At 38.9% G+C, this 13,298-nt stretch overlaps 2 protein-coding genes across 2 annotated transcripts; both read left to right on the top strand.

Annotated features, from left to right (window-relative positions):
• Nucleotides 1-87: 87 nt before the first annotated feature.
• On the top strand, nucleotides 88-2,149 carry LOC143007012 (elongin-C). Its single transcript, XM_076158398.1, has 4 exons — nucleotides 88-173; nucleotides 669-695; nucleotides 884-1,027; nucleotides 1,667-2,149. The coding sequence occupies exons 2-4, from the start codon at nucleotides 692-694 to the stop codon at nucleotides 1,855-1,857; spliced, it is 339 nt and encodes a 112-aa protein (XP_076014513.1). The 5' UTR covers nucleotides 88-173; nucleotides 669-691; the 3' UTR covers nucleotides 1,858-2,149.
• An 891-nt stretch (nucleotides 2,150-3,040) lies between these two features.
• Nucleotides 3,041-12,458, top strand: ube2wb (ubiquitin conjugating enzyme E2 Wb). The gene is made up of 6 exons (XM_076158152.1): nucleotides 3,041-3,130; nucleotides 3,950-4,041; nucleotides 8,116-8,222; nucleotides 9,473-9,624; nucleotides 9,969-10,044; nucleotides 10,220-12,458. The coding sequence occupies exons 1-6, from the start codon at nucleotides 3,092-3,094 to the stop codon at nucleotides 10,231-10,233; spliced, it is 480 nt and encodes a 159-aa protein (XP_076014267.1). The 5' UTR covers nucleotides 3,041-3,091; the 3' UTR covers nucleotides 10,234-12,458.
• Nucleotides 12,459-13,298: the final 840 nt, after the last annotated feature.

The following is a 13,298-nucleotide window of genomic DNA, read 5'->3' as shown; positions in this document are numbered from 1 at the left end:
TTTTGAATTCCGTAAAGCGCACTAAGTCGAAAGAATTGTCTCCCTTTTTCAGTGAAATACAGCGGAAGTAATTGTCACGCACAGCTGTTTATGTCAAAGCACTTCCGGGTGTCAGTAGCTTGGAAGCTAAGGCGAGCCGAGACCAGATCACCACTCCAGTCTGCTGCAGAGTGGTAAGAAACGCAGTTATGTTGTTATCTTCGAAATACAGACTTGTGTTTGGTATCAGCTCGAGTGTGTGGATCTTTTTAGACAGTTGTGTCAAAGTTAAATACCGACCGACGCGTAGAAATTGTTTGTCTACTTTTGCGCTGGCTAACGCTGCGAGGTTAGCTCGGTGGCTAATGTTAGCAGTGCGAACTCCTGGCACAAATGTGTACTTTTTAAAGCAACAATCTCAATCTCAGTTATTTAAGGCCGATTTGAAGTAAAACATTATCGCTTTCAAGCGTTCATGTTTCGCGCAACGTATGTTATTTCCTGCAATTTGAATCTTCGTTTAAACTGTATACACGACGATGTGGTTCTTTCATTTTACCTTTTAACGTTTTAATGTTAAGGTTGACGAACAGCACTTTGAATTATTGGCAAACATGGCAAATTCGTTGCACATGTTCAGACCAAGAGTTTTTACAAGTACAAAATCAAAGTTTTGTCTTTCTCTGCAGGATTTAACACTTATCGGAACAGGATGGGTGAGTGTTTGACCTCCATTGTTTGGTCACGCAATACAAATGTGTGTGTTATGTCTGTTCACGTTCAAATTCCTTTCATATTCATCAAGGTAAATGCCTATATGTCTGTCTTGGGTTATTTGCTTAGGTAGTGTTTGGTGTTTGGCAGACATCTGTTTGAGATTATATCCTCTTGTTTTGCCTTTCAGATGGTGAAGAGAAAACCTACGGTGGCTGTGAAGGGCCAGATGCCATGTATGTGAAGCTGATCTCTTCAGATGGCCATGAGTTCATTGTGAAAAGAGAACATGCCCTGACATCTGGGACCATCAAAGCCATGTTGAGTGGGCCAGGTGAGGATTCGGACTAAAAGGATATAGCGCTTTCCTGTTTCTCAAATGTCATCATTCACTATATGACATCAAAGTGGATACCATTTTTAAAATGCTTGTAGTTGGAAGTTTTCCTTCCAATGTTAACAATCTACAATGCCCTGCAATGATTTTAGTGATAATGTGCTTGCATTATTTAACCTGTTTTGATGGTTTTAAAGAAAAGCTAAAATAGTACACTGTGCACCCACACACTAATAAGTTTAGTGCAGTTTAGTGCAAGTCTTGGTCATTATTTTTGGAGGTGGGGAAATGACTGTAACTTGGTGTAGGGTAGCAAGTCGGCATTAATACATGGTGTACTTATTTAACTGCCCAATGAGACCAAACGGTGAGCTGCCTGTAATAAATTCTGTGATTGTGAATTACATTAAGTGTATGGAATGAATCTTCACTTCCTTGTTCATGTATTGGATTTTGTGTGGTCCAGTCAATTTTAGTTGTCCAGTTGGTGGCACTGTGCACCTCCAGAATGATGGTATAGTTGCTGAACACAGACTAGAAATGACTCTTAATGTTCTCAGAATGAGCCTGTTGGATATCTTGCTAACATCTGAAAATAGATTTGCTCATTATATCAACCCCCTCATCCATATGCAGGTCAGTTTGCTGAAAATGAAACCAATGAAGTGAACTTCAGAGAGATTCCCTCTCATGTTCTATCCAAGGTCTGCATGTACTTCACCTACAAGGTCCGATACACCAACAGCTCCACAGAAATACCCGAATTCCCCATCGCACCGGAGATCGCACTGGAGCTACTCATGGCTGCAAACTTTTTGGATTGCTAAAAATGTTACGTAGCAGTTTGATTCATTTTTAGATTTTCATTTTGACTATTTAACTTGTTATGCCATGTAAAACATATAAAAACACGAGATGTATGTTCAATTTTTCTTTTTTTGCACCAGGTGTTCTGTCCTTATTTTACTATTGGTAAAGTATTTCATTTTAATATAATACATGGATATGGCAGGCTATCCCAGTTGCCTCAAAATGTGACAAATGTGTTTACCACCCCTTCACCACCAAGAAATATTCCCTCACTGTTCCATCTTAATAAAGACATGTTTGGTGAGCTCATGGGTGCGTTGTTCCTTTCATTCGTACACACTACAAATTCACAGAAACAGTTGACATAAACTCTATTGTGTGTAATTTTATGATTCATGAGAGAGAGAGAGAGAAACACCCGCAACACATCAATAGCACCATCTGAAGTGAATTGTGAGAATATCTTGCATCTCAAATGTTAGATCTGTAATTCCAGATGTACACTAAGGTTACATTTCTAAGTAATCTAATGCAGGAACATCAGAACAGAATGCTGACTGGGGAATAATGAAGCATTTTTAGGAAAACTGATTAATTTACCTCCACACCAAATGACTTTGTAAAGTCATACACAGTAGATCTACCAGGAAGGACTTTCTCTTGCCTGTACAGCCATACCAGCAAAGCTCATCAAGTTTTTGATGCACATTCCCAAATGATTATGTCTGCAGAATATGCTGTTTACAGTTTGTTTTGTCTCTGATAAGGACTTTGAATGTCCTTTGCAAAATTGACCTCAAAGTTAGACTGTTATAGTTGCTTGAAACCTGTAAATCCTGTTAGTTTACGTGTTGTCTTTTTCTTACAAAGCAATCAGGTCAAGTACAATTGCATTTTAATTATATATTTCCAGTCTTTGCTGACAAATTTACTGCTCTTTTACAAACGTATTATGTCATACAGTATGCTTGAGCTTTTGACAAAGCTGTCTTCCACACGTTCGAACCCAAATCCAGCTGTAGATGACAAACTGAATGAACAGTATTTCAAGATTAATATCTCAACTATATTAATATGATAAAAGATGATATGATAGCCAACACACCTTTATTATTGTGTGGAATTTCGCCCTGGGGATGCTCTGCGTTTGAGCAGTCAGATGAACGGGGAGGCGTGAACGCGTCACCGGTTTGTTTTCGCCTGTCAAAACAACCACGTGACCCGCTGACGTACAGTCCTCCGCTCGCGCTGATGCAGGGGGGGGGGGTTTCCATCATGGCGTCGATGCAGGTAAGAATACAGCTGACAGCGGTCGCATATTTATTAAATTACCTGACCTTCACTCTGCTCTTTACCGACGTTCTAACGAGAACTTCTTTCGCCTCAATGTCTTTGTTCGAAGCAGTGATGACAATGAAATTTTAGCGGTGAAATTCGTCATAAACTGTTAAGGTTACGCGCTTCAGCTTTGCTAACCGCAAGTATCCCAGCATTATCAACAGCACCAAGTCGAGGCTAGCTTGCTCAACCAGGAAATAGCTGCGTATATTCAAATATCGCCTGCTCATGTAAATTATCTTCCGCGTAATATTTGAACGTGATAATCTGAGTTGACTGGTTATTTTTAATGGACTGCCGGCTGTCGTTGGCTGACGTAAATGTTAGCTAGCTAGCGAGACGGTGCGCAGATTGTCCCGATTCCAGTCTGAACAGGTGCATCGCTACAATAATCTGATAAACCGAACAAACTCACCTACATGTTAGAACTCGTACGTCACTTCATACGTGTACCGCCAATCTCAAACACATGTGTCATAAAATAGTTTCATATCATGTCCGGTAGCCCGGTTCGCGAGTGGAAATGAGTCTGTTCAGGGTGGAGTTCTGCTCTGACACTCATTTATCTATGTTTTCTTTACGTTTAAGGAGCTTTGCTTAGATCGAAAACGACAGAAACAACCTAAACTTTGTACATATACAACCTATTTTCCACAGGCATTATGTCATATTTTAGCTTCATTAATTCTTCGTTATGGTCCAGATTTTCTTCTGCTGCTCTATGTTAATATTACGGTAAATTAAGGAACCCTAAATGCTTTCTTTCAACAGAAAAGGCTACAAAAGGAATTACTAGCCCTGCAAAATGATCCACCACCTGGAATGACCCTCAATGAAAAAAGTGTACAAAACACCATTACTCAGTAAGTATCTTTTTAAAATTATTATTGTTGTTGTACAACCGGAGCATGGGGAGGTGTTTATTTTGACACAACCAGATATACAGACACAACAATGTTGAAGTAACTGAAGCTGATCAGCTGAACTGTAAGTAACTTTGACTGAATTAACTGATGGCAATTGTGAGAATCAATCATTAAATATTGTTGCTCCTAAGTAAATAGCATTTTTTTGTAGTTAAGACCAAATAAAAAAATTAAATGACATTTATCTGGGATAAAATGTTGATAAATTATTTGACGATGAATTATAAGTCCCACATGGGGGAAATATCTGTTGGGATAATTAAAGTTACACGCACATAAAATGTAAATAATAAGACGCTGTAGTCAACATGTAATAGTCACTGGGGTTGGTCTGCATATTACATCATATACACAAATCCCCAGTGGCTATATGAAATGTCCTGCATAGTTGTGATGAGGGAGGACTGTGTATAGGCATGTCGGACCCTGCACGTATAGTGAGGAAGCAGTTATGTATTTGGACTCACACAAACCTTCCAAGTACCTCAGCCGTGAACGACGAAGAGGAATCAGGGTCATCTCAGTGATTGGCTGCACTGGGCCCTCAGCAAAGTGTCTCTAATGCAGTGTCACTATTCGTCCTTATAAAATATTTAACAGCTGGCATACAAGTGTTAGGCTTGTGTAGCAAAGAACAGACTGTTTAGCTGACCTGTCTGTCTCGGTGTCTTCAGTGTCTAAATCTCCATGGTTATTGTTGCAGTGTGAGTCAAATTGTGTCTGATAAGCAGTAACGACGAACTGAGTTGTAGTCTTGTAAAATGATGCCAGATAGGTTTTTGGCTGTCATTCAGATGCCTTTTACCTCCAGCACAATCTACTGCAGTTCAGAGAGTCTTGTACTATGCTTGCTTCATGGTTCTGCTCTTCTAGTGAAGTGCTTTTAGCATTTAAAGATTTATTATGTTGGCGCCTCTCTCATTAGATAATTTTCACCTGTTAGATTGTATTAACACGCTTTGTTTTGCACAATTGACATGTTTCCTAACCAGTTCATCTGGCTTTTGTTAGCGTGCGTAGATAGATGTGAGATCATGTGTACGGGTGTGTCTTTCTGTTGAATGTATGTGTACACGTCTGTTCTGTTCTGTGTTCAAGTGTTTTTCTGGTAGTGCTTTTAAATGCTGTTTTTTTTAATGGTGAGCTAGGAGCGACAGAACTTTCTTCTACTGTGTCCCTGTTGGTGGATGGCTAGAATGATAAAGTGAATTTTGAATATGTTTTGAATATGTGTAGTGTCTGGATGTTGTGTCTCTTCTGATGCTCGACTCAATTAGCCGCACATTATCTCCATCTACATGGCAGTATGGCTACTAATTTTTCACACAAAGAGGTAACCAAGCTTAATAGAGACGGTGCAGAACGTGGCAGTGATAAGGTGACCATGTGTTTTCAGTTTATAGCTTTTGTTTACATAGTACACTCTTTCTCTGGGTACTGCTCATTATATTGCAATGAGTGTCATAGTGCAGACGACTTCTTTTGATGGTTGAGCTATTGAGCATTGCAAATAACTACTAACACTAAATGGGTCAGGGTTGTTTTTTGTTGACTGGGTCAAATATCCTCAGGATATAGGGAATTTGAGTAAGTTGAGCATAACGTCATAGGAGCCCAGAGTGGGTTACATCAGTTGTAGTTCTGCTGCCATTCAGGAAGTGAACGTTCTTGGAGGCTGTCTTCCTCAAAGACAAGAAAACCTTTTTTCAATTCTACTGGTCATCGGCCTTTGTAAGAATAGATTCTTAAACAGGGCTGACTTCTTATGGAGGTCTATTGTATATGCCAAAGTGCCCAAGGCGACGTTTGAAAGCGACACAAGGCTACAAACCTGAACAACAGCCACAAGTCTCTCTGTCTGTTGTCCTATCTGCACTGCTCGCCTGGAAGAAATGAGGTCAGAGATAGTGGTGCTGTCATCATCGTTCCTTTTCTTCTCTGAGGTTTTTCCTGTAAGCAGGCAATCCCTGGGCATGTTATGCACTATGGACTTTGTAATTTGGCTATTTTATCCCACGTCTATCCTCTGGGCTATGAATACTGAGGCACACAGAGATTAAAGTGAGTGTCCTTCAACCCAAAGACCAAGGATGAGTCCCCTGTGTTACCAATCATCTGCCATGCTGAGTGACAAGACACTGTATCCCTGTCAGCTCCAAGGACGCTGTTCTGCAGCCAGGATACAAAAGCAAAAATAGTTTAGTCTACTGGATCAATAACGTATCCAATTATTACTAAACCACTGTCATATACCCTAACAGAATATTGGGTGTCATTGAAGTGAGTCAGGCTAAAAGCTTTCCATCACACACTTATTTCAGCATTGGTGGCTCACAGTTTGTGCGTCTCTCTTTTGTAGTAAGAGTGAGAGTGTTTTATGCAAGCTTATGATGTGGTTGTTCCCCATTACTGTAACATCACTCAGGAGCCATATTGTGACCTAGGATTGCCCTTTGGTGATTTGTCCAGATGTGTATCCAAGCACAAAATAACTTTGCTGTCAATGCAGATGTTAATTTTGTTCAGGTTTTTGTACAAAAGCGCAATTAGTGTTGAATCCAAATCAACACTTCAAATGATCCCATCAAAAGTCTGTGGACGATGTCATAGAAACCACTACCATAGCTCTGTTGTTTACAGTTTGTGCCTCAGTTTGGAGGGATTCAGCAGTGTTATTTATTTCTCTCTAGACCAGGGGTGTCAAACTCAAATACACAGTGGGCCAAAATAAAAAACTGGGACTAAGTCGCAGGCCAGACTCCATATTTCTTGAAAAATGGACTACAATTGTGCATGTTTTCCCTTTTCTCCAGATATATGATGATCAACTTTTTCATATGGAAACATATTAAACAAGTTTAGCTTAAACATTAAATCTGGACCAAGCACAGCTTAATATTATAAATAAGCTCTTATTTTATCTTAATGCCCTTTATCCACTTTGCTGCTGTAACATGTGAATTTCCCCATTGTGGGACGAATAAAGGTTTATCTTATCTTATCTCTTATCTTAAACACACAAGAAATGGATTTTCAATCAGTGGCATTTGTTTCTTTTTTTTTGCTATTTTTATTCAAGCAAACATTTTACATGACATTGCGCATACAATTGCAGGATATTTTGGAGATCATTTTTTATATAGAAAGAGGGGGAAGAGGAGATAGAGAGAAAGAAGGAAGGTTGTATTATTAATGCTATTGTTAAACTTTAAACGTAGACCCTAAGGTAGAATACAAGTAGATTGAAATTGCAATGATCTCATAGGGATACAGTGTTTACAGGATGATATCAAACAGCAATGTAGGGTAGTACAAATCGCATCATAGGCTGTGGTACAGAGAAGGAGAGAAGAGAGAAACAAAAAACAAAAACATCCCACCCCGAAACCCATCCCAACCCAGCAGTCACACAACCCCGCATCCACACAACCCCTGGCCCTCCTGGGATGCAAAATAAAATGAAAAAAATAAAAATGAACTGTTCGGTGTTCTGGTAATCAGTCACTGGTCTGGCATAGCCTGTAGATCTGTGAAGTAAGAGAGAAATGGTTGCCATCTCTAATAGACTTATCAGTGTGGCCCCTCGTAGTGTACTTGATTTTCTCGAGTCGTTTCTTATTTTAATTTAAATAAATAAAATAAAATACTTTTATGCCTCTCTCTGTCTGTAACCTTTCAAGTTCATTTTCAATGGGAACCTTTTTTTCACAGAACAACAAAACAACCAAAATAAAATAATTTCCTTCAATGAAAATCCAACAATTCAACTATTCACAGTACATGCCTTGGAGTAGCAAGACAAAAGTGCATAAAGAAAGGCTCAGTTTGCTACACTCTGATTTACTCTGATGCACATAGATATGTGCTGCCGAACATAGAAAGCATTTTAAGGATAGGACCAATAATTGTTCCAACTTTGAATGATCAGTATGACGACTTTCTGTGTTTTTTCTGTTGTCTTTTTCTGAGTATGACTAACATGTCCCATTAACATTGTTCCTTTCTTTTCAGGTGGATCGTAGACATGGAGGGAGCACCTGGCACACTGTATGAAGGAGAGAAATTTCAGCTGCTTTTCAAATTTAGTAATCGATATCCCTTCGATTCACCTCAGGTAGGTAGCTTTGGCATTGAGTAAAAGAAAAGGTGCCCTTTGCAGAACTGTAAACATTGTTACCCCATCCTTTCTCGCATCTGCTTGCAAATTGTGTGCATTTGTGTTTACTTCCCTGGAATCAGTCTCAGTATATAGCTTATTTCTTCTTTTAAGGGCCTCTCACAGTGCCACAATGACATTTTTAAACACAACTACTGTTGATGCAGAGTCGCAAAGATGCTTATGTGGTTTTCCTGTGCTGCTGTACTTGACAACAGCCTGAAAGCATGGCCAACTTCCAGTTTAAATATCTGAAAGTACGAGGAGCATTTCTCAGAGCAGAGCCATACACAGCAGGTTTGGTCATACAACGTAAGAAGTGTTTCTAAACAAAGTCTAAAACTGAAGACTAGTGAACTATGTGAACTATGTGAACAATCCTCGACATCAACTGGACCAGGATGTCTGCGATTACATGGCACACATTGGCTTAAAGGTTGTAATGACTATATTCTTGGTTTGAAAAGAGTGTCTGCGCTCTCCCTGGCTTATTTCTAGCTGCAGTGTTCCCACTGTAGGCATGTTTGAGGGGATTAGCTTAACACAGCAATCTTACTCCACTTCTCTGGTGCCTGCTCACCTAAAAATAGCAATGTAGTCAGTGTGGAGAAAATAAGATAACTTTGTATGCTACTGTCCACCCACCTTCCAAAAGGAATGACAGGCTGTCATAATGGTCCTCTTTGCACCGTCACTGATAACTGGTGCAGTGCGTTTTTGTTTTTTGTTTTTTGTGCAAGTGGTCCTCTGTATAGCATCAACATGCAGTTCGGTGAGCATGACGATGTGTGGAGCGTTGTGGAAGCCTGTCATGTCGAACACTACCATTCTCATTAAAAAAGGGGATTATCAGTAGCCTACTCAAACCTGCACCCTCGTCCTTAAAGGTGGTGTGGATGCTGCCCTCCCCTGTAAGGCCCGGTCTGGTGCCGTAGTGGCTCAACCCATTATTCACCTTCATTTCCCCCCTTCACCATCCATCATCCATCTCCTCCTCTCGAGTCCAGATTCTCTTTTAATGGCTATTGTTTCTTATTCTAGTTTCCATTTCTCCTAATTATACCGAGCCCCCGCTTGGTGTCAGCTCTCATTCTCTCCTCCCTCTCTCAACCCCATAGTGGCCCCTCTGTCCTTGTCCCCGTGTCTAACGTCGCTGTAGAAGGCTCAACCTAAAACACTGACCTGACCTTTTTCTTGTCTTGTTGCAGGTAGTGTTCACAGGGGAGAATATACCTGTCCATCCTCACGTGTATAGCAACGGTCACATCTGTCTGTCCATCCTAACAGAAGATTGGTCGCCAGCCCTCTCAGTGCAGTCAGTTTGTCTTAGCATTATCAGCATGTTGTCCAGCTGCAAAGAAAAGGTAAGGGATCTGTAAGGAAGCTCCGAAGCGGAGGGAAATAATTAATCTACACATTCATATATGCCGTATCCCTAATGTGCACTTAGTACAAGGAGAGAGGACGATTAATAAGTCAAGTTTATACACACAGCTAGTATGGCTATAAGTCCGTTAATGGACTTTTTTTACTAGTTGCCTGTCTTGCTTTAAAGTTGCATTGTAGTTCATCAGGAATTACACCGGCATGCAAATCCATGTTGAGTTTGTTCATAATGTTATGGTCATAGTATATAAGTGTAGTATTTTATGGAATAGATGACTGTGTTTACATGTAAATCTTAATGTTTGTCCCCTTTCTTCTGCAGAGACGACCGCCTGATAACTCCTTTTATGTAAGAACGTGTAACAAAAATCCAAAGAAGACAAAATGGTGGTATCATGGTGAGTATTTGACCCTCTTACTGAATTTATTTAATCAACATTGAATTGAAGTGATACATTTAACCAATGTAACACAACATCAACAACAATTGAGTAGTCGATCAAAATGAATCAGCTGCAATTCCATTAATCACTGAGGTAAAGGTAATTATTTTTCTTTTGTTATTCTTCACAGATGATACGTGCTAATGTACAAACTTTGTAATAGTCTAAGAAGAAGTCCTACTGACCTAAGTAAAGCACTTTTTAATCATTCAGTCTTTGAACTCTGACCTTTGACTGGATAAATGGACATCATGCGCTGGATTGGACTGCATATCCCCAGGGGCAGTTGGATGCATGTTTTAGACGGTTGTAATATAGAAAAAGAAAATAAAGGAACATACAGATGCACCCAAGATGGACCATTTTTGGCAAACAGATAGTGATGCAGCAAGCAAGATGGATTTGTAGTCAGATATCCTTAATTCCTGTTTTAAGATTTTATTTTGTTGCTTTCTGGTTTGTGCGTGGGTGCATTTTAAAGGTCCTTGTGTTGTGCAATAATAACTGATGGATGCATGCTTGGGCCTACAAAGAGAAATCCAAATACAATTGTTTTCTGGAAGAGATCAGACCATCGTGACTCCCAAGAAAATGCTTCATATGTTTATTTCTTTTCTGTATGCACTGTGAAAATATCTAGTTAAAGGAGGCGCTATTAGTACATTATTCCCAGCTTACAGATGCACTGTAATCAGTCCTCCACGTTGTTTCAATCAGGTTAAAGGCTTTTACTTTATAACAGTTTTTATCAGATCTAAGCACCATCTTCTGCTTCATCTTCCGACTTGAGACCCGGTTGCGGTTTTCCCTGCTGGTGGACAGGATGTCGGCACACTTAGGAATAACAGAGATATGCTGATTGAATGATATTAAATCTCTTTTATCGCCGGCGACCTTGGAAAACATCTTGTTTGTAAATTTGGGCCGGATTGACGTGACGTTAACGGTCCCAGTGTTGGAGACGTTCAGCAGCCTCTCTTCCATTTAAAGAATGTAAGAGCACATTGTCGCATGATCCATTTCTCTTTGTGTGTTTGTTTTATTTTATTTTATTTTTAAACTTTGCTTTAATCTTCTAAAATGTCTCAGATATTAAATGTCATCTTGAGTTGTTTTGTACTATTTTTCAACTAGCTGATGCTTTAAAGTGGGGGGTGATGGGTCAGTACGATTTGGTTTGTTTTTGTTGTTGAATTAAAGTATTTATTTTTATTTCCCGAAAGGTAGTGACAAGAGAAAAGAAAGCATCTTTAGCGTCACAAAGGCAAAGGTTTGAGTGATTCCCCCTGGTCAGAGTTTTGGCTCAGGTACTTTTTTCAATAAAGAGATCACCTCTAAAAAGATACCTATCAGATATTTTGAATTTATCTATATTTTCACCAAAAGAGACTGTTATGTTTTAAAATTATAACATGTCTGAAACTATTGTATATAAATCTTTAAATTGTTGGATGACGTGAAAGATTAGCAATGGATGCCTCTACTGTATAGCAGAATGACAATAGGTGTGCTTTATTTCCTCGGAAGTTCGTCTGCATCTTTTGCTAATTAGAACGTGTACAGTCAACAGCACTACTGTTGCTATAAAAGTTTAGTAGTTTTACAGTGGGGGTGCATGCAATTTCAAACCCTGCTTTTTCTTATTGGCACCACACATTGTGACAACTATAAGTCTTTCCATAACTGAAGTAATGGCTTACGGGATGGATGTTGCGAACCTCACCTATGAGGACTGTGTGGCTTTTTGTCATTTCAGACTTTAATCACTCCATTCCTAAAGAAATCTTTAACGCCATCCCGTCAGATATACTTGAATTTTCCATCTTTGGTAGGTTGTGTTGTATTTGGTTTGATTATCCAGGGTCTAGCTGAGTTTCTTGAATGGACTTGAGTGAATGTTAAGATGCTCTACACTGTAGAGGAGATTACAAAAGCATATGGCTATCTCAAAATGTTAGTAATAACATGAATTATTTAACCAATGATTTATTTTTAAACTATCTTCATTGTAATGGTCTGTCTGCTTTGTCACCTTGTTGTAAGTGAAGGACAACAGGACTGAAGTGATTGTTTAAATGCAGTCACAGCAGCGTTTGTATGGGGACAAAAACCTTCAATGGACAGTAGATCAGTGGAGAAACCAAGTGTACGTGTTACAGGGGTTTGGATGTGTCATGTTTTTTTCCCCCTTTTTTTTCTTTTCAGTATTTTAAACTCTATAGTTTGCAGGCTGTTGTGAGTGATCAACATTAATAAGGGGGTGTTTATTTATATTTGAAAATTTGTTCTGGGATGTGCAAGCTCCATGTAATAGGTGCCTGTTCATTTTCATAATCAATAATAAAAGCAAAGATTCACTTTTAATTCAACCTGGTTTGGGATTGTGGTTATGTATTGCTTCTGTGTTGTGATTTGTAAAATCCTTACAGTTACATTTACATTATATATGAAAAGGAAATGGCTTCATTTTAGTTTAAACTATTTGCTGTAATGTTTACTGAACCTTGTTGCCGCAAATATCCTAATATATATATATATATATCCTAATATCCTAGTATATATATATAGTTTGAGCCCATGTATTTCCATAACATCAAGGATGTCAAGGACCAACCAGAACTATCCAGCTGTCTGTTTTGCAGAACAGATATCCCTTTCTGTCCGTCCACCATCAGCCATGTGAAATGCTAAATCTGTGACCAGCAAATGAAAAAGTGTATTTCATTGCTTAATATTTAATTATTCCATATATATATATATATATATATATATATATATATTTATATACTAAGAAACAAAACTGCAAAATTACTTAATCTCATCCCTAAAAACTGGTACTGAACGGCCCGTGATTGAATCCACTTTATTCACTATACGGGCCAATAATACATGGTTTAACTTTACTTTATCAGTGTACTGTAATATCCATAGAATTGTCCGAGCTAAGTCTTACTTATTCTGCTAAATAAATGTTCATGCACAAATTGTCATGATTTATACAAGACCAGATTGTTTCACAAAGATGTTAAATCTATAACTAATATGGTTTTATGGTGTGTATTGAAGACCACGTAACAACTAAAAATGGCTCTATGGCGCCATCTGCTGGCCATGGTAATGTGAAAAACTATGTCCAAATTCCTGAAGCTCCTCAATGCCTTTTGATGGATTTGGATCTGATTCTCTGCACTCAGGTGCCAGGTTAAAGG

The sequence above is a fragment of the Genypterus blacodes genome, unplaced genomic scaffold (genome assembly GCF_046128005.1).
Source record: "Genypterus blacodes isolate CSIRO-AG114 ecotype Tasmania unplaced genomic scaffold, CSIRO-AGI_Gbla_v1 ptg000076l_1, whole genome shotgun sequence".
Taxonomy (NCBI): Eukaryota; Metazoa; Chordata; class Actinopteri; order Ophidiiformes; family Ophidiidae; genus Genypterus; species Genypterus blacodes.
Note: the sequence above shows the minus strand (reverse complement) of the source record. Positions and strands in the feature narration are given on the sequence as shown.

Bases quoted from the DNA above. Each gene is read 5' to 3' on its own strand.
- ube2wb (XM_076158152.1), top strand. From the start codon at position 3,092: ATGCAGGGGGGGGGGGTTTCCATCATGGCGTCGATGCAG. The intron at 8,223-9,472 runs GTAGCTTTGGCA...TGTTGCAGGTAG, and splicing joins CTTCGATTCACCTCAGGTAG to TGTTCACAGGGGAGAATATA. The intron at 9,625-9,968 runs GTAAGGGATCTG...TTTCTTCTGCAG, and splicing joins TGTCCAGCTGCAAAGAAAAG to AGACGACCGCCTGATAACTC.
- LOC143007012 (XM_076158398.1), top strand. The intron at 1,028-1,666 runs GTGAGGATTCGG...ATCCATATGCAG, and splicing joins AGCCATGTTGAGTGGGCCAG to GTCAGTTTGCTGAAAATGAA.